The following is a 23,984-nucleotide window of genomic DNA, read 5'->3' on the forward strand; positions in this document are numbered from 1 at the left end:
AGTCACATATCCAAGTTTATTTGAAGAGGTAGATTCTAGTTTTGTATTGTGTTCTGGCACCAGCAATATTGGCAATACATACATTTTTTCACCTTAAATCATCAGCATTCCAGACGAAGAGGGAGTTGGTCTTTCTACAGCCGGTCGGGTTTAAACCGCTCAGAGCCGCCTTCATCATTGCCATTGCTGCAATACTTGGAAACTGCTTCTCTAGTGCAGTGCCATGTGGGTTGACTTCTTGCCCTCCTCTTGGTACATGAGTCTCTCCAGCTTTTTTCTTACACCATCTCTGAATCCATGGGCTAACGTCTTCTCCCATATTAAGATTCTTGATTTGTGATGTGGAGGGTTTTTGATATCTTCTGGATCCGGGTTTGTTGATTCCGATTATTCTGTGGAAGTAGTTCACCTTCTTCCCTGATGGTCGACCCTCTTCCCTGATGGTCGACCCTCTTCGACAACCATCATGCTCTCGGTTTCAGTTCCGCTATAATATGATGTGTTTGTTGTCTTCAGACGTTTGACCTGTGATCTAGTGTTGGTTTCAGAGTCAGACCATATACGCTTGCACTCGCTGAGCAGCTTGGTGTTGTTGTTTTGAAAGTGTTCCACATTCATACTTTGAGTAGCTGGACTGCTTGTTTCGCCTTCATCCCCATCTATCGAGGCATCTCTGTTGGCAACAACTGGCGGTTCATTGTTCATGTCAGGTATTAGTTCGACACTTCGAACAGCTGAATCAGGATTAGGAAATAGATCAAGAACTCCACTCAACATTTTTCCTTTTAGCTTCATGGAACCTGTTGACGCTTTCACCATTTCACCATCTTCCCGTAAGTTATGCTCCTTGGAGCACTTCCCATCTCTGTTTCTACGAGTCCAACGACTTAACCAGGCAGGTTGATAACCATGAACACAAATCTCTGTGTTAATCTTGCTTAATCCCATAACATGTTCAGACATTTGTAGCTAAAAGGCATTGGATCTCATAAGTCACAATTTAAATCTCTCCTGTCAAACATTAACACTAGCTCTTGTTACAATCAAGTTTCACAAAATAAAGGAAAAGAAAACAATTTCTATCTCACTACTATAATTGGTTAAACAAATCGAGGCAAACAAGAAAAGAGTAATTACAAAACTGAGTGCGTCGAAGAGTAAGTGGCCGGATACGTGGAAGAACAGAAGGAAACTTGAAGACGAGGTTCGATTTTGTCTTGAAGCAAATGTTTGTCTGTCTGTGTTAAGGTTGGAAGAAAACGTAAAGAGAGGCCTTATTAAAAAAGAAGAGGCTGAGAAATAAAGGTTAGTCTTGTCGGGATCACTAGTTCACTCCATTCTCTTAAACCTCGTATTTTTGGATACGCTCTGAGAAAGTGAGAATCACATTCTTTTAATAAAATTATTTATTTTAGTTACGTTTTTGACGTGTTCCATTGTGTGCCGTAGTTGCTTCCTTTAGCGCTGTTTCTATCGTAAGTTAACTTAAAGTTCATTCTCTCAACAACATCTAAAAAATCTGTGATCCTCAACTCAAACTTTACCACTTTAGTCGACAAAGCACATTTTTTTGCGAGTTATTTCTATAATTTGTACATTTCAAGACATGGATTTGATACCATGTAACTGATAAATTTGGCTCTTTTAATCATCATCAAAATTTCAGAAGCAATTGTCTTACACTCTTTCCAAGCACAGATCAATTGGGTAAAAATAGTACTAGAGAGATAGGTTCCTCAAAAACACAGAGATGTTACGGAAGTGTAAAAAGATATCTGAAATACTATTGAGACAAACTGTGATCCCTTTGCTATTTGGTTATAATACTAGAGAAGAGTATCAAGAAACTCGCTCACGGTCATGTATTTGACATCAGGGTAAAGCTCAGTACCATTCACCCCACCTGACGACTCGATATCGAAGTATGTATGATCCCCTTTGATAAAGACAGAGTATATGAAGACCATCTCCATGTTATCCGGATACGGAGTCTCTGCATCATAAAAAACAGAAAAGCTGAAGTTAGAAAAGTTTTTGCAAATTGAAGGCAGATGTTGGTAGTACATGTGCTGATGATTGCACCTTTGATCTTCTTGAGAAGTTGATTCTCCGTAACAAAAGATTTCTCAAGCTTCTTCTCAATCTTGCCCTCCCAGAGCTGAACAAGATCATTCATGGAACATATGTTTTCGGGTGGTCTTAGGTACAAGGTTTTATTCAGTGTTCGAGGATCATCTATCGTTTTGATGGTAAACGCCGCAACATCAACGTCATTCACGAATACAGCTATACACAAAAACAAACAAAAACCACTCAGTTTCAGAACTCACAAGATTGTATATTTGAGTAAAAAAGGACAAACCTTTAACGTTTCCATCTCCAAAAACTGTGACTTTATTATCGATTGGAGGAGAATGCAGACCCGGTTGAACAAGCGAAGGAAGTAGAATTCTCATGAACAATCCGCAGCAAATGTAAGTATATGGAATGCCCTCTGATTCAATCATACGCTTGATCTGAGATTTCTTTGAGTAGAAACCGTGATCAAGATCTGAGACTTGTGTTTTATCCGGATTTGCTCCATATTCAGCAGGAATAAACCTCTGCAAAAAACGTAACCACAATGTCCAATGCTCTAGTCAGAGAGAGAAATCTAATTCTATTATCATCATCATCATTCATCAGCCCAATGCACATTCAAGAATCAGTTTCATTGCTTATACAAAGATCAATGGCTAAGAGATACGAAGAAGAGACCTTGATAGAACCAGCTTGTTTGATGACTTTGATGAGGAGTTTCTGATCAAGAACATGTTTTGATGGAATTGCAGAGATCACCACATCTACTTTACTCACTGCTTCCGCTAAGCTTCTTTCATCCTCTAATGAACCCTAAACCCATTTAATACGAAATCCAAATCCAAATCAAACGAAGCAAAAAAAAAGGTCAAAACTTTGAGATTAAAGAAAAATTTCTAAAGAGAGAGAGAGAGAGAGAGAGACCTTGAGGAGAGTAACGCCGGCGTCGGAGAGAGATTTAAGGTTATCGGAGAGAGTAGAGTGTCTGGTGAGGGCGAAAGTCGGGTGACCCGATTCGATGCTGAAACGGGTCAAATAGTTCCCTAATCGTCCTGTTGCTCCGATGATCAAAACTCTGCTCTTCTTCTTCTCCTCCATTTAATACTACCCGTACAAACTCGTGGTATAGTAGAGGATTTAGGGTATTTGAGTTGCAACGGGTTTGTTTGGTTGGTCATAGGTTGGTTTTATAATCATCTCACTCAGAGTTCTCGTACTTGGCAAGCAGACACAACATCGTTTTGGTAAGCATTAAACATAGATTTTTTTTTCTTTTTACTCATTAAACCACACTATATATATACGGACATTGAAACAAAAAAATTGAGAGATGTTGTAAAATACTGGATGGTGGACTCCATAACCGGCCCATGTACGGTCCATCCGTGTACGATTCATTGGCCATTGCCTATCGGTCCATTGGCCTATTCTATTTCTTGTTTGGTTTATGGGCTTTAGCCCTTGTACTTTATTATATATATGTAACATCATTCGATTATCAATAATAAGACCAAGAGATTTCGTCCCCTAAACTCTCTAGTTTACAACACATTATCAGCACGATAGCCTCTAACCCTAAAAACCCTAAAACCCTAAGGCAGCCGCCGATTCTCTTCTTCTTCTCTAAAACCCTAAAACCCTAAAACCGCTTCCTGTTCTTACTTTCATCCGAGACTAAACACCTTTTCTGTTCGAAGATCTTCTTGTTCACGAGCATACCTTAAGCTCGTGATCAAGTTCTATCGATAACTTGATCGAGGTTCGTGGTTCGCTGATCGGGGGTGAGTTCGAGTGCAAGCGGTACAAGGAGCTGTTCGCGGGAAAGCTGTTCGTGGTTCCGTTCGTGGTTCGTGATCGAGAAAGAGGTACAACCGAGGTCTGTTAGCTCCCGGTTCATATCCAGTCAGATCCAAATCGGTGAAAGGTAAAACTAAAGTCTAACCCTCTTAGAACCTTATAATCGAATCTGAACCCTAAACAACTATTGAACCCTAAAACATCCAAGTATACAAACAAACAAATCTTAAGAGTTCTATTCCTGTAAAACTTTAAAAATCGGTTGCATAGGACTGTTAGATTGTTTGTAAATTGCACCAAAAGGATATCAAGCTTGAATTCGGTTGATTGATTAATTGTCTATGCTTGCTTGATTATTTGTTGCATAAGAACCTAGAACTTGAAACTGTTAAAATCGAGTATTGTTAACCTAATCGTTCTAGGATTTAAAACTTGGATCATTCATGCATCATAACTAAAAATCGGACCTTGTATAGGATGTTATAGAATCGGCTGCATGAATTCACCTTTAGGATTCCTTAAAAACCGAAAATTAATCTTGTGTTCTAGGATTGAAAATTCCGATTGAATTAAAACTTTTGTTAAGTTTCTATAAACATTAAAACATGAAATCAGAAATTAAAACATTGGTTAGGATAAGTTCCTAATTGATTATAGTAATTATGTAAAACCCTTAAAACAAATTTACTAAATCCTAGAAAGAATAGGAAATTATAAGAAAAGGAAATCCTATCTAGAAATAAGGAAATTGTTGCATGCATTATCTATTTGCTTTTGTTGTCTTGCATGCATGAATTTAAACCACGAAAATCTATAAGAGGCAAGGCATGTTTCGGTCTCAAATACCGCATGGCCTAAGGCATGGTTCGGTCTCAAATACCGCATGACCTGAATTAATATTTGTTGCATGGTTCGATCTCAAATATCGCATGCTAACTATCGGTTGTCTATCTTTTATGCAGATGGCAAATCTTAAAAGCCTAGATTATCCTATCTTGCAAGCTTCTGGAAAGAACTACTTGCAATGGGCAATTGACACCGAGATCCATCTGAAATCAAATGGCTTGCATGAGTGCATCGATGAGGGATTTGATAGCACTGACAAGAAAAAGAATAAGTGTCTCCAGCATATTCATCATCACATTGTTGAGTGTCTCAAAAGTCAGTACCTCTTCATAAAAGATCCACTCGCCCTTTGGACACAGCTTAAACGCCGTTATGGGCACCAAAAGACGGTGCTCCTTCCAAAGGCCGAGTTCGATTGGAAGCACCTAAGGATCCAGGATTACAAATCCGTGGAGGAGTATAACTCTGAGCTTTTTAGGATTGTCTCACTCCTTAGGTTATGTGGTATATAGATGACTGAAAAGGAGCTGATAGAAAAGACGTTGTCTACCTTCAGCCCTAATAACAGAATCCTTCAGCAACAGTATTGGCACCAAGGTTTTGCCGACTATGGGGAACTCATTGAATGTTTACTGCTACCTGAGCAAAACGATGAGTTGTTGCTGATGAACAGTGCTATGAGACCTCCTGGTACAGCCCCATTACCAGAAGCACACAAGGTTGATTTGGGAAAGAAAAATGCAGTAGAGCCTAAGGAGCTTAAAGAGCCTAATGAGACCAACTACGTCCACAGAGATAGACACTACGGCCGTGGCCGTGGTGGCAGAGGACGTGGTGGTCGTGGAGGCCAGGCTGGCCGAGGAGGCCGCGGACGTGGTGGTAGGGGTCGTGGGTCCTTTAAACCACACACCAAGGCCAAATCGGTTTGCCACAGATGTGGTATGTCAAACCACTGGGCCAAGAACTGCAGTCCCAAACACCTCATTGATGCATATCAAGAAGTTCTAAAGAAAAATCCAGAAGCCAACTACGTGCATATCGATGACGAAGGAGACTTCGATCATGAGAACGATGACTTACTTGACTATGAGACTTCCGATTGCCTCAAGAATGATGATTGATTTTCAATTTTATTTTGGTTTAATTTCTATGCTTTTATGATTTAATTTCCTTCTATGTAATGACTTTGATTTAAATTCAATGGATTTTATTTTATTTTATATGATTGTCTTGTTAAAACACAAAATTATTGTCCTATTTATAGAAATGGCCGAGGACATGAGTGAACTAGTGGTGGACAGTGGTTCCAGCCACACTATACTGAAGGACAAAAGATATTTCATAAATCTTAAAATGAAAAGTGCAAATGTTAATACAATTGCGGGTATAGCAAATTTGATAGAAGGCTACGGCCATGCTCACATATTGTTGCCTAACGGCACACACATTGAACTAAGTGACGCCTTATACTCACCCAGCTCTAAGAGAAGCTTATTGAGCTTTAGAGATATAAGATCAAATGGTTATCATGTTGAAACCAAGGGTGAAGGAACTAAAGAATTCCTATACATTAAAGAAATTGTAAAAGGACAAAAGAAGGTCCTAGAGACTATACCTGCACTAGCCACTGGTTTATACCATGCTAGGATTAACATGATAGAAGCTAACTTGGCAAAGCACAAAATGTTCAAAGAACAATTCACTCTATGGCATGACCGGCTTGGCCATCCGGGTTCGAACATGATGCGTAAATTGATTAAGAGTTCGAATGGGCACAACTTTAAAGAGAGAAAAGTTTTCCCTACAAATCTCACTTGTGTAGCATGTGCACAAGGGAAACTTATCATAAGACCATCACCAGTAAAAGTCACAAAAGAGACTTTAAACTTTTTGGAAAGGATACAAGGTGATATATGTGGACCAATACACCCACCATGTGGGACATTTAGATATTTCATGGTGATGATAGATGCATCAACCAGATGGTCACACGTTTGCTTGTTATCTACAAGAAACTTAGCATTTGCTAAGCTGTTAGCTCAAATCATAAGATTAAGAGCATATTTTCCAGACTTTCCACTTAAGACTATACGTCTAGACAATGCTGGTGAATTTACATCCCAAGCGTTTAATGATTACTGTATGTCCATGGGCGTGAGTGTGGAACATCCTGTGGCACATGTCCATACACAAAACGGATTAGCTGAATCCTTCATTAAACGAATCCTTCCTGTGTCAGCTTGGGGACACGCGGTCTTACATGCAGCAGAACTCATACGCATCAGGCCATCTAGTGAACACAAATATTCACCATCCCAACTATTAACGGGTCAAGAGCCAGACTTATCCTATCTCAAAACATATGGTTGTGCCGTTTATACACATGTTGCTCCACCACAAAGAACTAAGATGGGACCTCAAAGGAGGATGGGAATATATGTTGGATATGAGTCTCCCACTATTATAAAGTATCTTGAGCCATTAACAGGAGATTTATTTAAGGCCAGATACGCGGATGGTCAATTCGTTGAGTCTGAATTCACTATGTTAGGTGGTGAGACTAGCAAGCTGGTCAAAGAATTAACATAGAATCAAACATCCTTAAATTGGCAAGATCCTCGAACTCTAGCATGTGATGCAAAGGTTTAAAAGATTATACATTTACAACAGCTAGCTAATCAATTGCCAGATTCCTTTGCTGACCCAAAGAGAGTAACAAAATTGTACATACCAGCTTGCAATGCACCAGTACGTATTGATGTTCAGAAGGAACACAATAATCAAGTTGTTACAGAGTCTAAACCACGTTTGAAACGAGGTAGACCATTAGGTTCCAAAGATAAGAACCCTCGGAAGTCTAAATGCNGCTGAATCCTTCATTAAACGAATCCTTCCTGTGTCAGCTTGGGGACACGCGGTCTTACATGCAGCAGAACTCATACGCATCAGGCCATCTAGTGAACACAAATATTCACCATCCCAACTATTAACGGGTCAAGAGCCAGACTTATCCTATCTCAAAACATATGGTTGTGCCGTTTATACACATGTTGCTCCACCACAAAGAACTAAGATGGGACCTCAAAGGAGGATGGGAATATATGTTGGATATGAGCCTCCCACTATTATAAAGTATCTTGAGCCATTAACAGGAGATTTATTTAAGGCCAGATACGCGGATGGTCAATTCGTTGAGTCTGAATTCACTATGTTAGGTGGTGAGACTANGTCCATGTATATTCATAAAGAAGTTTGCAAACAAAGGATTTGTGATAATAGCAGTCTATGTGGATGATTTAAACATCTTTGGTACCTCTGGGGAAATCGCCCAAACTGTAGAATATCTCAAGAAAGAATTTGAGATGAAAGACCTAGGTAAGACAAAATTCTGTTTGGGATTGCAACTTGAGTACAGAAATAATGGGATCCTTGTGCATCAAAAGGCATACACAGAAAAGGTACTCAAGAGGTTTAAGATGGACCAAGCTCACCCATTGACTAGCCCAATGGTTGTTAGAAGCTTAGACTTGGATAAAGATCCATTTGGTCCAAAGAAGGCCAATGAAGAAGTTCTTGGACCTGAAATGCCTTACCTCAGTGCTATAGGAGCGTTAGTGTTCTTGGCTAGTCACACTAGACCGAACATATGTTTTGCCGTGAACCTCCTAGCAAGATATAGTTTTGTCCGACCATAAGGCACTGGAATGGTATTAAACACGTCCTGCGTTACCTGCAAAGGACGGTAGATTTTGGTTTATTTTATACTAACCATAACAAAGAAGGTTTAGTTGGTTTTGCTGATGCAGGTTATCTATCCGATCCACACAATGGCAAGTCACAAACAGGTTATGTGTTTACGCACGGTGGTACTGCGATCTCTTGGCGTTCCATGAAACAAACTCTTGTGGCCACATCGTCAAATCACGCGGAGATCCTAGCCATACATGAAGCCAGCCGTGAGTGTGTTTGGTTGCGGTCCATGACTCATCATATTCGGACGGATAGCGGTTTAGAAGACAACAAAGGAGCGACCGTACTCTATGAAGACAATGCAGCCTGCATCGCACAGCTCAAGGAAGGTTACATCAAGGGAGATCGGATGAAGCACATACTGCCGAAGTTCTTCTTCACACATGAACTACAAAAGGCCGGAGAAGTTCAAGTAGTGCAAGTTCAGTCATGCGACAACTCAGCCGATCTCTTCACCAAGGCATTACCGACAACAACATTCAGGAAGCTCACACACCAGATTGGAATGCGGAGGCTTAAGGACTTAGAGTGATGCTTGGAACAGGGAGAGTAATGCGTGCTGTACTCTTTTTCCTTCACCAAAGTTTTGTCCCATTGGGTTTTCCTGGTAAGGTTTTAATGAGGCAGCATCCCCAAGCGCATTACAGGGATCGTCTTCCAGCACATGCACGGTTATGTCATCCAAGGGGAAGTGTTGTAAAACACTGGATGGTGGACTCCATAACCGGTCTATGTACGGTCCGTCCGTGTACGGCCCATTGGCCATTGCCTATCGGCCCATTGGCCTATTCTATTTCTTGTTCGGTTTATGGGCTTTAGCCCTTGTACTTTACTATATATATGTAACTTCATTCGATTATCAATAATAAGACCAAGAGATTTCGTCCCCTAAACTCTCTAGTTTACAATAAGAGGCTTTGTTAATTATTATTTTTTTCATTTACAGTTTGCTAGAAATTTTTTTTTCTTATCCGTCAGTGTTCACTAGATTTTATTATTTGAATCATTTTTTTTTGGCTTTGTTAAAACATTTGTCTTCCACATTAAAAAAAAAATCAACATAATTATTACAGATTTAGCTTATATATATATATATTAGTGGTGGGTTGCATAGACCATAGAGGCCTTTTGGCATTGTATCAAAAAGAAAAAAATCATATGGATGACAGACGAGAACACACATTGGAAAGACAAGTGAGATTATAGACAAATACTGTATACACTCTTTTCTTTTGATACATAAAATAATCAGCGGCAAATCTTAAGTCATTCTAGTGAAATTAGTAATAACAGCTAGTATAATAAGCTTGCTCTCTATTTCTCTTCCGATGAATAATAATCCTCCCACTTGAAACATATAAGTTGTCTGTGTCCAGAGAACCTGAACAGTTAAATCTTGTATCTGTAAGTTTTGAATATAGGTAGGGTATTTAAACTTGTCTTATAGCATAATAACTCAAAAAAAATATGCAAAAATATCACTATTATTATACCTTAATCAGACTCCTAAACTGCCATAAAGATTCTGCACATGAGAGTCCCACATCGAAGGAGCTTGGCCATTCTGTGACATAATCAAACAACTTCTTTAACAAAAGATTTAAATTAAATGATACTAGATCACAATGAAAGAGAGTAACCAACATATGACGTACGTTGAAGCATGACGACAGTGGATCAGAACTGGTGGTATCCACTTGCTGCATTGGATTGAAATGGAGATAACCGGAACTAACCATCTCATTAGAATAACCGGAATTAACCATCTCATGAGAATAACCGGAATTAACCATTTCAGGAGATGGCACTACTGTCATTGGAGTTGAGGCAACCTGGTTATGATGAATCACATGGCTTACTTTAGCTTATCTAATTATAACCTTTAAAGTTTACTTTTTTTTTTTCATATAAAACACAAACAAATCAAAATACTAACCTCTTTGGCAAAAATGTCATCCATATCGAAATCAGGCCTTGGATTCACAACTGCTAGTTTCATCGATAAGAACTGTTTCAAACAATATCAGATATATTAGTGTATAACAAATTAAGAAGATAATACATATTTTAATCTTTAAGATGTAATTTTTACTGTCAGAAGGTGAAATTTATACCTCAATCTGTCTCTGGAGTGACTGAACATAGTTAATGATTTCATCAAGCATCCCTGCTTTGCCTGTGATCTTGTCGCAACCAGGAACCAAATCTTGTAAAAACTTCATCCTCTCGCTTATCTTTTCTCTTCTAACCTATAATAACACAATTAAATAACTAAAAACAATTAGTCTCAAATGATACAAAGAAAACATTATTGTCTTAAATAGAATGAGAGTCTTTCTTACTCGTTCTGCTATGCTGTGACTATCAGTGGCTTGGCCTCGTCGTGCACGAACATGAATATAATCCGTTTTCTGTATCGTCACTTTTGATGAATCGTTAGAGTAACTGTTTTCTTCTTTCTTGGCTTTGTTTTTCATCTTCTTGATGCTTTTTGTGCTCCCATTGTATTGTTCTGTTAGTTTGGACTTGTCATCTTCTTCTACTTCATCTTCTCTGCTCATCATCATCTTCTTCTTCTTCCCATTACAATCCTAAAAAAAATAGACAGAAACGGATAAGTGAAACCTCAAAGTAAGATCTTTTTAGTTCAATAACAGAGCTACATACATATACGAACCTTGGTCTCTGTATCAAGCTTCCTTTTCTTGAAATTTCCAGTCCCAATCATAGTTTCCGGCGAGATAGAGAGTCTTGGATCACCTTCCACAGTCGTATCTCCATAGATCATCGGAAGATTCAAACCGTCCGTCCCAAGAAAGCCGTCAATCACGCCGCCGTTAATCATGGAAGAATCGGAGAAGAAGCCGGCGAGAGGAGAATCGAAGCCTGGATTGAGGTACTTGAGATGAGCCCTTTGTCGCTCTAAGACCGACATGTCCGTATTATAATTGAGCAAATAATCAGCTTCTATAGCTCCATTCATCTTCTTTGGATTCAGAAAAACAAACTTGCAGTGCGAGAGACAGAGAGAGAGAGAGTGAGAAATAAAAAACAGAGTAAAGGTAAGGTGAGGGTAGAAGAGGAAAAGGATTATTTATAGCAAGAAAAACATCAGCTTAAATGTACTTAGTCCAAATTCATCGCATCAAATAAGGTAGGCCCAAGTACAAATCTGGAAACTTTATATGTTTCGAGATAATTGCGTTTTGGGATGATTGAAACAATAACACACAGAACAAAATAATGACATAATATATGCATGTATTATAATATTTATTGGATCTTGATTCACTAAAAGAAAGGATAAGCTCAGGGGATGTCTATTCGAATTGGGTGTGTCTTCTTTTAGGTTTCTTTCTACTAAACTTTTCTTTCGTTAAAGGAGCACGTGAACGTCACGTGTGCTGTTGTTTATTTGTAACACAGAGTGGACGTAAAAAAATTTCTAGAGTTTGTCATATATACACTCTTTACATGATAATGCGTAACACTGCATCGATCGTATAGAAAGCTAACTAAAAAAATGAAATCCATTACCTCCAATGGCGGAGCTAGGAATTCAATTCATCAGGATCAAAATATAATTTAAGAGGTTAATTGTGTTATTAATTTTTTATAGGGGTCAATTCTGCTATTTTATCAGGGTCAATTTGATTTTTTTCCTAAAAATTCAACTAAATTTAAAATTTCACCAGGGTCAATTGACCCACATGCTTCTACCTAGCTCCGCCCATGATTACCTCCTTATTAGATTGGAGTGCACTAGACATTTTCACTTCAAAAGGTAACAGAAATACACTTTACCTACTCCGGTCTTAATTTGGCTACGATGCACTCACTGTTCACATGAATTTATTACACAAGACCTGACAAGAGTCTTTTATGAATCTTGTTATTCAGATCGATCCATGCGTCTGATGGCCATGCTGTATTGGCTTACCCTATATTGTGATAGGCTGATACTGAGACGGCGCGAGAGAGAGAGAATGCCACGTGATCGCCATGCCCTTTGTATGCAGAAGGCCCATCACATAAATTACTCACAAGTCACAAGTTAGTTTTTAGTCTTAGATCACTTTCACCGATTTCGGTGAGCAAATATTTTCTGAGAAAAGGACTTCTCCATTAAAGTATGGCACTGTTTAGATTCTCAAATATTTTCATTTATCCTACTTTTTCTTATTTTAAGTTATATATGAACGAACAACCTTTATGTGATTGAAATAGGGCAGAAGACATGAATTCTTCTCGAGTCTAGGATAAAAATCCAAACCTTTTTTTCGGCTTAGTCCAATTTTTTTATTAAGCTTTTTAAGCAGATATATGGAGTTAGTAAGATAAGAAAAGGGGAGGGTGTAGAGTTGTTAGAAACAAAGGAAATGGTCGTTGCTTTTTGATGTGATGAATTTGGACTAAGTCCATAGAAAGATGAAGGCTATTTCCCTATCATCATACTAATACTATACAATATACATGCATTGATGCATACACTTATGAAAGTAAGTGTCACACACCTAATTTGTGGGTTCCCCATCCTCTTGTATGTATATGCTCATAAATACATGCATATATATATAGATGTGTCGACATGTAGATTTTGACACTTGATTCGGTTTCGGTGTGTTGATCTGGAGATATAATTATGTTATATATTACATATTTATCATACAAATATGTGTGTTAGTGTTGTTACTATATATGACAGTGACATATCTATTACATATGTCTATACAAAATTGCATATGGGGAAGTTCCTAGAAATCATCAATGTAGAGAATGGAAAAATAATGAGGAGATATCCAATGGTCATGATTACATGATGGGATCCCAATTCCTACATCTCTTCTCCTATATATATATATAAAATTATACTACTAAGAAGAAATGTTTATATATTTCTATTTTCTATGCAAATATATATCTTATAATTTAATTACTGTCATAGTTATTAGTATTAGCTATAATAATACCAAAATAATTTACATGTTGCAAAAAAATGCGTCATAAGTTAAAGTAAAAAAACACACCTAATTTAAAAGGAAGCTTAGGGCTTCCTTGCTTTTTTTTTTTTTTTTTTTTAATACCTAAACAATTCAAATATGCATTTATATATCTAAATCTCAAATACAGGAGCTGACGGGGGGAAAAAAAAACAGGTGGCAAACAGAGCAAACAATCTAAAACCTCTAGAAACACCAAAGAGATTTTTAATTTTAAACACGTTTTAATAATTATGTTAGTATGAAAACACGTTGATTGGTTGGAAGATTTAAAAACAGAAGAACAAAAAAAGATGATTGAATTCTAAGTTAGGTTATTAAACGGTCCACAACTTAAATAGAAGAATGGAAACACCCATGTGTTTCTTTATTTATAACGAAAACGAGAGAACATCATAAACATTATCAAATCTTAACCAATAAAAGAAAGAAGGAAAGGAAAAAAAAAAACACTAAATGGTTAACATTCAGATTCAGATAGATGAATTAGGTCCGACCGTTTTTGACATGAGTATCTGATTTTGATGAACCAGAATCAATTTGAACCGGATATCTATCGATGCAATGTTCCCAAGGACTATTCGCCGAAGCCTTGACATTGCATAGAGCCACCCAAACCGCACTGTTACACTTAAATCCTGACCCTAAAGCAATCTGCCAAGCTCTATTCCCTTTCTTCATCCTTCCTTTTGCTTCTATGTATGCCAATTCATACCAAATTGAGCTAGACGAAGTATTCCCAAATCTGTGTAACGTTGATCTAGATGCCTCCACATCGATTGGAGATAGTCCTAAGCTCTTCTCAAGCACATCGATCACGGCTCTGCCTCCCGCATGAATACAGAAATGGTCAATAGCAAGCTTGAAATCCGGGACGTAATAGTGCTTGATCTTGTCCTTCAAAAGTTTCTTGGCGATGAAGGTTACTAAAAACAGAAATTTTTCGCTTAAAGGAAGAATCAACGGACCCAACGTTGCTATGTTTTTCTTAAGCGCTATCCCCGCAACAACGGTTATGTCCTTTGACAGACAAACTCCGATTTTACCGCTCTCATCGTCTCCTTGTTGCACACATCGAAAAGACATGTCATCAGCTCCGGTATGCGTTCGAACAGTATGACATAACTTGTACTTGGACCGTCTCCGATCTCCTGGCTTGTTGGAGAGCAAAATCGCTGCGCCACCAACACGGAACAAGCAATTGCTAACCATCATGGATCTATTTTCGCCAGCATAAATGCCTTGAGTGATGTTCTCAGTGCTCACCACAAGTGCATAAGTGTTTTTATGAACATGCAACAAGTCCTTTGCAAGATCAATGGCGATGACACCAGCACTACAACCCATTCCTCCGAGACTAAAGCTTTTGATGTTGCTTCGAAGCTTGAAAGTATTAACGACCATCGCAGATAGCGAAGGAGTTGGATTAAACATGCTTGAGTTGACCACAAGTATACCAATTTCTCTAGGGTTAACTTTGGTATTCTCGAATAGCTTATCTAGCGCACCGATGATTACCTGCTCTGTCTCTTCACGTGAAGCTGCAAAGGTCTTTCGTGGGGGCACGTTAATGAGTCCCTGGGGACTGTAGGTTTCATCACCTAGACCTGAACGTTCTTGAATCTTCCTCAGGAAATCAAGCGAGGATGGATCATCGCATGCCACGTTCCGTGAGGTATCAGCTTTTCTTATTTGGTAGAAAATATCCATCGCCTTGGAAACACTAACTTTGAGATGCGGTGGTGGAAGGTAGCACGAGTAGTCAACGAGGTAAACCGGTTTGGGCCGGGTTACAATGTAGAGAACCAAACCGAAAGCGGTGAAAGCAAAGAGTAAAATTACGGTTATAAGGTTGTGTTGGAGATGGGAATAGAAGTGGTAGAGATCGTTTGAGGTAAGCCTAGAGGCTTTTCCGGCAAGTAACGCCGTTAACGGAAACAAGCAAAGGTTGAAAAAGTTGGTTAGAACGTAATGGTAAAGGAGCTTTGCGTTAACGGACGTCATTGCTCAGTTTGTGTCGGAGAGTATGATAGAGAGGAGCCGTTAAGAGGTATTTGTATGGATCCTTTTTTGTGGTCCGTTACGATTTGCAGGCATGCATATAGACATGTGTATATTCACACTCATGCAAGCATCCACATTGAAATAAATTACTAGTCCACTGAAAGTTGCCAAAATAAGGGAAATAGTCCACTCTGCAATATTATTATATTGCCAATATAAGTATTAAAGGTCCAAGTTTCGTTTACCAATTTTGAAAATTTGGAAAGAAAAAAAAAATGTTTTGTTTTGATTCTAATTGCCTACAATATGTTGATGCTTTTATTATTACAAATAAAGAGTATGATAAATGTATGAAATTAGTTTATGAGTGGTGCTCAATACGATACATGTGTATTAAATAAAATACTTGAGGATGTTTTAGGGAGATTCGTGTTCGTAGCTTTGATTGGCTGAAAGGCCATAGTCGATTAGCCTCTGACTAAATAGCAATTATGGGATGAATGTTTCTCGGTAATGAGTTTTATTCGCAAAGTCTGTCCCCGAACTAGATCAGTAAATAAATCATGGTGGAAGTTTAGTTAAGGCCAAATATTTCGAAATATTAAGAATCAGACCCTATAGAACACTCATTAATCATTTAATTGCATCAAACTATCCGGACAATTTTTTTTTTTGGTTAATTGCAACTATCTTAAGAATAAGTTATCTCTAATAAGATTCACCAAACCTATAAGGGGGTAACTGCAATAACACTTATAATCACTTAGTTTAACCACTTTCAAATTCATTTTTTATAAGTCCTTTATATATAGTTGTGATCTTGGTAATCATTTTCAGTTGTGTTTCTCTTTGTTTTTATCTCGTGACACATGTTTTGGACCTGGAACACCATGAGCACACTGATCCAGTGATTGTTTAACCTTTTTATCTCGTGACATATGAATGTAATTGAGTAACTCCAAAGGATCTCGAATCTCCTTTTTGTTACTCTTGAGATAAATTGTTTTTTCTGTCTTGTTTTTTTTGGTTGCAACCAAAATAAGAAAACAAACAACTTGAGAACTCGTGGGGAAAAGAAAACAAAGGAAACAATCACAATTTCGTTATTTAAATTTGCTGAAATTAGAAAATAAAAAATAAAAAAATATTAATATAGCTGTTGCGTATATAAAAGACGGCTCATTTAGTCATTAGGTTAAAAAATCTCCAACATCACATCATTCATTCATTCTCTCATTTTCTTCTTTGTCAAAGTTTTCCAAATCTCTCTTCTTCTTCTTCTTTGAGAAACCAAATCCAAAGCTTTGCGTTGGTGATCTCTGTCAAGATTAGGGGAAGCATCTCTGACTCTGTTCGTGATTGATTGATCGCCATCCTCATGTTAATCGTGACGACATATCTTCATTCGATCGAGATCACGATTACAGGACGTCAAGTCTTCTCTCTAACTTCTTACACAATCACAAAAAGAGATGATCTCTTTTTGATATTTGATCGGAGCGGAGAGCATCTCTTTTCGTGATTAATCTCTCTTGTTAAATCGTGACTACATCATCTTCATCCGATCGTCATCGATTTAAATTAGGTCAAAATTTTCTCTACGATCACCGAAACGTTTTCACACGGTGGATATATCAACGACGGCTCAAGGATGCGAGAATGCAGGAACGAGGACGAGTGAGAGTAGAGAACCAGTCATGATCCTGTGTGTTTGGTGTTTCCATGGTTCCGACTATTCAGTCATCTCAAGATGATGAGAATCGATCAAATCTTGTATTTCTTCCACTTCCATATCACAAGCAGAGGTATATTGCTTTCTTTATTTCTTTTTCTAGTTTTTTTTAGTTTNATATGCATTTATATATCTAAATCTCAAATACAGGAGCTGACGGGGGGAAAAAAAAACAGGTGGCAAACAGAGCAAACAATCTAAAACCTCTAGAAACACCAAAGAGATTTTTAATTTTAAACACGTTTTAATAATTATGTTAGTATGAAAACACGTTGATTGGTTGGAAGATTTAAAAACAGAAGAACAAAAAAAGATGATTGAATTCTAAGTTAGGTTATTAAACGGTCCACAACTTAAATAGAAGAATGGAAACACCCATGTGTTTCTTTATTTATAACGAAAACGAGAGAACATCATAAACATTATCAAATCTTAACCAATAAAAGAAAGAAGGAAAGGAAAAAAAAAAACACTAAATGGTTAACATTCAGATTCAGATAGATGAATTAGGTCCGACCGTTTTTGACATGAGTATCTGATTTTGATGAACCAGAATCAATTTGAACCGGATATCTATCGATGCAATGTTCCCAAGGACTATTCGCCGAAGCCTTGACATTGCATAGAGCCACCCAAACCGCACTGTTACACTTAAATCCTGACCCTAAAGCAATCTGCCAAGCTCTATTCCCTTTCTTCATCCTTCCTTTTGCTTCTATGTATGCCAATTCATACCAAATTGAGCTAGACGAAGTATTCCCAAATCTGTGTAACGTTGATCTAGATGCCTCCACATCGATTGGAGATAGTCCTAAGCTCTTCTCAAGCACATCGATCACGGCTCTGCCTCCCGCATGAATACAGAAATGGTCAATAGCAAGCTTGAAATCCGGGACGTAATAGTGCTTGATCTTGTCCTTCAAAAGTTTCTTGGCGATGAAGGTTACTAAAAACAGAAATTTTTCGCTTAAAGGAAGAATCAACGGACCCAACGTTGCTATGTTTTTCTTAAGCGCTATCCCCGCAACAACGGTTATGTCCTTTGACAGACAAACTCCGATTTTACCGCTCTCATCGTCTCCTTGTTGCACACATCGAAAAGACATGTCATCAGCTCCGGTATGCGTTCGAACAGTATGACATAACTTGTACTTGGACCGTCTCCGATCTCCTGGCTTGTTGGAGAGCAAAATCGCTGCGCCACCAACACGGAACAAGCAATTGCTAACCATCATGGATCTATTTTCGCCAGCATAAATGCCTTGAGTGATGTTCTCAGTGCTCACCACAAGTGCATAAGTGTTTTTATGAACATGCAACAAGTCCTTTGCAAGATCAATGGCGATGACACCAGCACTACAACCCATTCCTCCGAGACTAAAGCTTTTGATGTTGCTTCGAAGCTTGAAAGTATTAACGACCATCGCAGATAGCGAAGGAGTTGGATTAAACATGCTTGAGTTGACCACAAGTATACCAATTTCTCTAGGGTTAACTTTGGTATTCTCGAATAGCTTATCTAGCGCACCGATGATTACCTGCTCTGTCTCTTCACGTGAAGCTGCAAAGGTCTTTCGTGGGGGCACGTTAATGAGTCCCTGGGGACTGTAGGTTTCATCACCTAGACCTGAACGTTCTTGAATCTTCCTCAGGAAATCAAGCGAGGATGGATCATCGCATGCCACGTTCCGTGAGGTATCAGCTTTTCTTATTTGGTAGAAAATATCCATCGCCTTGGAAACACTAACTTTGAGATGCGGTGGTGGAAGGTAGCACGAGTAGTCAACGAGGTAAACCGGTTTGGGCCGGGTTACAATGTAGAGAACCAAACCGAAAGCGGTGAAAGCAAAGAGTAAAATTACGGTTATAAGGTTGTGTTGGAGATGGGAATAGAAGTGGTAGAGATCGTTTGAGGTAAGCCTAGAGGCTTTTCCGGCAAGTAACGCCGTTAACGGAAACAAGCAAAGGTTGAAAAAGTTGGTTAGGACGTAATGGTAAAGGAGCTTTGCGTTAACGGACGTCATTGCTCAGTTTGTGTCGGAGAGTATGATAGAGAGGAGCCGTTAAGAGGTATTTGTATGGATCCTTTTTTGTGGTCCGTTACGATTTGCAGGCATGCATATAGACATGTGTATATTCACACTCATGCAAGCATCCACATTGAAATAAATTACTAGTCCACTGAAAGTTGCCAAAATAAGGGAAATAGTCCACTCTGCAATATTATTATATTGCCAATATAAGTATTAAAGGTCCAAGTTTCGTTTACCAATTTTGAAAATTTGGAAAGAAAAAAAAAATGTTTTGTTTTGATTCTAATTGCCTACAATATGTTGATGCTTTTATTATTACAAATAAAGAGTATGATAAATGTATGAAATTAGTTTATGAGTGGTGCTCAATACGATACATGTGTATTAAATAAAATACTTGAGGATGTTTTAGGGAGATTCGTGTTCGTAGCTTTGATTGGCTGAAAGGCCATAGTCGATTAGCCTCTGACTAAATAGCAATTATGGGATGAATGTTTCTCGGTAATGAGTTTTATTCGCAAAGTCTGTCCCCGAACTAGATCAGTAAATAAATCATGGTGGAAGTTTAGTTAAGGCCAAATATTTCGAAATATTAAGAATCAGACCCTATAGAACACTCATTAATCATTTAATTGCATCAAACTATCCGGACAATTTTTTTTTTTGGTTAATTGCAACTATCTTAAGAATAAGTTATCTCTAATAAGATTCACCAAACCTATAAGGGGGTAACTGCAATAACACTTATAATCACTTAGTTTAACCACTTTCAAATTCATTTTTTATAAGTCCTTTATATATAGTTGTGATCTTGGTAATCATTTTCAGTTGTGTTTCTCTTTGTTTTTATCTCGTGACACATGTTTTGGACCTGGAACACCATGAGCACACTGATCCAGTGATTGTTTAACCTTTTTATCTCGTGACATATGAATGTAATTGAGTAACTCCAAAGGATCTCGAATCTCCTTTTTGTTACTCTTGAGATAAATTGTTTTTTCTGTCTTGTTTTTTTTGGTTGCAACCAAAATAAGAAAACAAACAACTTGAGAACTCGTGGGGAAAAGAAAACAAAGGAAACAATCACAATTTCGTTATTTAAATTTGCTGAAATTAGAAAATAAAAAATAAAAAAATATTAATATAGCTGTTGCGTATATAAAAGACGGCTCATTTAGTCATTAGGTTAAAAAATCTCCAACATCACATCATTCATTCATTCTCTCATTTTCTTCTTTGTCAAAGTTTTCCAAATCTCTCTTCTTCTTCTTCTTTGAGAAACCAAATCCAAAGCTTTGCGTTGGTGATCTCTGTCAAGATTAGGGGAAGCATCTCTGACTCTGTTCGTGATTGATTGATCGCCATCCTCATGTTAATCGTGACGACATATCTTCATTCGATCGAGATCACGATTACAGGACGTCAAGTCTTCTCTCTAACTTCTTACACAATCACAAAAAGAGATGATCTCTTTTTGATATTTGATCGGAGCGGAGAGCATCTCTTTTCGTGATTAATCTCTCTTGTTAAATCGTGACTACATCATCTTCATCCGATCGTCATCGATTTAAATTAGGTCAAAATTTTCTCTACGATCACCGAAACGTTTTCACACGGTGGATATATCAACGACGGCTCAAGGATGCGAGAATGCAGGAACGAGGACGAGTGAGAGTAGAGAACCAGTCATGATCCTGTGTGTTTGGTGTTTCCATGGTTCCGACTATTCAGTCATCTCAAGATGATGAGAATCGATCAAATCTTGTATTTCTTCCACTTCCATATCACAAGCAGAGGTATATTGCTTTCTTTATTTCTTTTTCTAGTTTTTTTTAGTTTTAAGTGATTGATTTTTCCTACAAATAAACAAAAAGGTTTTCACTTTTTCTTTTCAGATTTTAAACTAAAATTTAAGATTTTTTTTTTGTCGATACTAAAATTTAAGGTTTTTTAACCAATATTTTCGTATATTTACAAACTTAAGTGTTAAACTTAAATACGCTTGAAGATTAATCTGACTAAACATTTCGGATCTGTAAGCTTCGTGTCATAAGTCCAACATATTTTTGTGTGTTCTAAATTTAACACTTCGGATTTTTTCACAAATATTTTTTTTTAAGTAAAACTTGTTTTAAACTTTTAACTAAATTTTTTAGTATACAAATTATTTTTATTGACAAAAAAAAATTTCAAACTTAAATGTTATATTTGAGTATAAGACGAACCCGGTTTAGCATCCCAGAGCCGAGGGGTACATGTATTCGCAACTTGTGAGTAATTTCATGTATTCTAAATTTAATACATGTTTTGTTTTTTTTGTCGGACCATTACACTAATCCCTACATTCGTAGGGAACGAGACTCGATCTCTGGTGTGATGGTGTCTTGTGCATTAAAGACTTACTTTTGGCCACTACATTAAGGTCACTTCACTTAACACATGTTTTCGTACGCAAGGATATATTAGTTGAGTGTTCTAAGTTCTACCTAACAATTTTTATTATACAAACAATTTTATTTTTAGAAAAGAACTAAAATTTTGTCAACGCTTTTGGTCCCATCTTTTGACTTCGTAACCATTCTTGGTCATTTTAGTGTTACCTTTATACACAACATACTAGATTAAGATCCGTGTTAGAGTACGTGTTGAAATTTATTTTATTTATATTGTAATTTTTATATAAAATGTAATTTATATACNTGTATGCCAATTCATACCAAATTGAGCTAGACGAAGTATTCCCAAATCTGTGTAACGTTGATCTAGATGCCTCCACATCGATTGGAGATAGTCCTAAGCTCTTCTCAAGCACATCGATCACGGCTCTGCCTCCCGCATGAATACAGAAATGGTCAATAGCAAGCTTGAAATCCGGGACGTAATAGTGCTTGATCTTGTCCTTCAAAAGTTTCTTGGCGATGAAGGTTACTAAAAACAGAAATTTTTCGCTTAAAGGAAGAATCAACGGACCCAACGTTGCTATGTTTTTCTTAAGCGCTANAAACATTATGCAATAAAATCATATGCTAAATATGATAGCTTGAAAAAAAAAACTTATTTTATAAGTTTTATATTGTTAATGATTCTAGATAATTACCCGTGCTATAACACTGGTTAAATTTTATTTATACAAAATTANCCCGCAACAACGGTTATGTCCTTTGACAGACAAACTCCGATTTTACCGCTCTCATCGTCTCCTTGTTGCACACATCGAAAAGACATGTCATCAGCTCCGGTATGCGTTCGAACAGTATGACATAACTTGTACTTGGACCGTCTCCGATCTCCTGGCTTGTTGGAGAGCAAAATCGCTGCGCCACCAACACGGNATTTCAACAATGTATATTCTACATCATGACTTGAATGTCATTATAAAACATAATTTTGTAAATTTGGTTTTTAAAAAGTGAGTTATATTATATTATGAGTAATTTAATATATTTTTATACGTTTTGTTTTAATATACTTGGTTTCTTGAAATTCTTTCATATTATAGTGAAATATTATTGATAACTTTTATTTCAATAGAGTGTTTATAGTTTCTAACTTTTATATCAAGTTTCAATATATTAAAAATATTTCAAAATAAATTATTTAAAGTTTATTATATTATATAAAATTATAAAATTTAACAAAAAATATGAAATTGAATTTAAATATTCAAATTTTGACCCGTTACTTAGTAAATTTTTTAATTCAATAGATATTATTTTTAAAGAATAATATTACTAAAGCTTGAATATTTTATAGATTGAACAATTTATATTTGTTTTTAAAAATTCAACTTATGGTATATCCGGAAATAAAACTATTTTTTTAATTATAATAAATAATATAATAAACACATACATACATTTAAGTGTTACCTTCAACAGAATTTCTTGACCCATTGGTAAAGAACTAAAAATATAAGAGTTAAACTTTTTTTTTTTGGTACATGGAGGGGGACTAACCATGTTTTCGGACCGGTTCTTACGAGTTCAAAAGATCGATCTTAACTGGATATCTATGGATGCAATGTTCCCAAGGATTGTTAACCGAGGGCTTGACATCGCGGAGAGCCACCCAAACCGCGCTGTTACACTTAAACCCGCTTCCAAAAGCAATCTGCCAAACTCTGTTCCCTTTCCTCATTCTTCCTTTGGCTTCCGTGTAAGCCAATTCATACCATATAGAGCTCGAGGAAGTGTTTCCAAATCTGTGCAGTGTCATTCTAGACGCCTCGACATGTCTTGGCGAAAGCTTTAAACTCTTCTCTAGTTCATCGATCACGGCTCTACCTCCCGCGTGAATACAGAAATGATCAAATGCAAGCTTGAAATCTGGTATGTAAGGCTTGTGCTTCTTGGCATTGAACAATCTCTTAGCAACAAAAGTCGCAAAGAAGAGGATCTGCTCGCTTATAGGAAGAACCAGAGGACCCAATGTGGTGATGTTCGTCTTTAAAGCTTCTCCGGCTATAGCCATAAGATCTTTCGACAAAGAAACTCCGGTTTTCAAACACTCGTCTTGTTCTTGGTACACACAACTGAATGCTTTCTCATCAGATCCTTTATGAGTCCTTACCGTATGAACAAGCTTATACTTGGACCGTTTTCGATCCAAAGGCTTGTTCGAAAGCAGAACCGCTGAGCCACCAACTCTAAACAAGCAATTAGGGATCAACATTGCTTTCTTGTTACCAAAATACCAATTCTGAGTAATGTTCTCAGTACTAATCACAAGAGCAAAAGTGTTCCT

At 37.3% G+C, this 23,984-nt stretch overlaps 5 protein-coding genes and 1 pseudogene across 5 annotated transcripts; all 6 read right to left on the reverse strand.

The window, feature by feature from the left end:
- Positions 11-1,227, reverse strand: LOC104721337 (annotated as a pseudogene).
- On the reverse strand, positions 1,624-3,333 carry LOC104721339 (probable pinoresinol-lariciresinol reductase 3). The gene is made up of 5 exons (XM_010439298.2): positions 3,004-3,333; positions 2,758-2,892; positions 2,363-2,603; positions 2,083-2,286; positions 1,624-1,993 (listed from the first exon to the last, which is right to left on the reverse strand). Exons 1-5 carry the CDS (start codon positions 3,175-3,177, stop codon positions 1,827-1,829), a joined length of 921 nt encoding a protein of 306 aa, XP_010437600.1. The 5' UTR covers positions 3,178-3,333; the 3' UTR covers positions 1,624-1,826.
- On the reverse strand, positions 9,636-11,533 carry LOC104721340 (transcription factor bHLH63-like). The gene is made up of 7 exons (XM_010439299.2): positions 11,150-11,533; positions 10,815-11,063; positions 10,587-10,721; positions 10,409-10,480; positions 10,128-10,304; positions 9,966-10,036; positions 9,636-9,853 (listed from the first exon to the last, which is right to left on the reverse strand). Exons 1-6 carry the CDS (start codon positions 11,453-11,455, stop codon positions 9,971-9,973), a joined length of 1,005 nt encoding a protein of 334 aa, XP_010437601.1. The 5' UTR covers positions 11,456-11,533; the 3' UTR covers positions 9,636-9,853; positions 9,966-9,970.
- On the reverse strand, positions 13,806-15,513 carry LOC104721341 (3-ketoacyl-CoA synthase 18-like). Its single transcript, XM_010439301.2, has one exon. The coding sequence runs from the start codon at positions 15,474-15,476 to the stop codon at positions 13,959-13,961; it is 1,518 nt and encodes a 505-aa protein (XP_010437603.1). The 5' UTR covers positions 15,477-15,513; the 3' UTR covers positions 13,806-13,958.
- LOC104721342 (3-ketoacyl-CoA synthase 18-like) lies at positions 17,562-19,266 on the reverse strand. Its single transcript, XM_010439302.2, has one exon. It carries the CDS (start codon positions 19,230-19,232, stop codon positions 17,715-17,717), a length of 1,518 nt encoding a protein of 505 aa, XP_010437604.1. The 5' UTR covers positions 19,233-19,266; the 3' UTR covers positions 17,562-17,714.
- On the reverse strand, positions 23,117-23,970 carry LOC104721343 (3-ketoacyl-CoA synthase 17-like). Its single transcript, XM_010439303.1, has one exon. The coding sequence runs from the start codon at positions 23,910-23,912 to the stop codon at positions 23,217-23,219; it is 696 nt and encodes a 231-aa protein (XP_010437605.1). The 5' UTR covers positions 23,913-23,970; the 3' UTR covers positions 23,117-23,216.

This window comes from Camelina sativa, chromosome 11 (genome assembly GCF_000633955.1).
Source record: "Camelina sativa cultivar DH55 chromosome 11, Cs, whole genome shotgun sequence".
Lineage (NCBI taxonomy): Eukaryota > Viridiplantae > Streptophyta > Magnoliopsida > Brassicales > Brassicaceae > Camelina > Camelina sativa.

Coding starts and splice junctions, on each gene's coding strand:
- LOC104721339 (XM_010439298.2), bottom strand. CDS start 3,177: ATGGAGGAGAAGAAGAAGAGCAGAGTTTTGATCATCGGAGCAACAGGA. Junction 2,604..2,757: donor AACAAGCTGGTTCTATCAAG/GTCTCTTCTTCG, acceptor CGTTTTTTGCAG/AGGTTTATTCCTGCTGAATA. Junction 2,287..2,362: donor TGGAGATGGAAACGTTAAAG/GTTTGTCCTTTT, acceptor TTTTGTGTATAG/CTGTATTCGTGAATGACGTT.
- LOC104721340 (XM_010439299.2), bottom strand. CDS start 11,455: ATGAATGGAGCTATAGAAGCTGATTATTTGCTCAATTATAATACGGAC. Junction 11,064..11,149: donor AGCTTGATACAGAGACCAAG/GTTCGTATATGT, acceptor TATTTTTTTTAG/GATTGTAATGGGAAGAAGAA. Junction 10,722..10,814: donor GTCACAGCATAGCAGAACGA/GTAAGAAAGACT, acceptor GTGTTATTATAG/GTTAGAAGAGAAAAGATAAG.
- LOC104721341 (XM_010439301.2), bottom strand. CDS start 15,476: ATGACGTCCGTTAACGCAAAGCTCCTTTACCATTACGTTCTAACCAAC.
- LOC104721342 (XM_010439302.2), bottom strand. CDS start 19,232: ATGACGTCCGTTAACGCAAAGCTCCTTTACCATTACGTCCTAACCAAC.
- LOC104721343 (XM_010439303.1), bottom strand. CDS start 23,912: ATGTTGATCCCTAATTGCTTGTTTAGAGTTGGTGGCTCAGCGGTTCTG.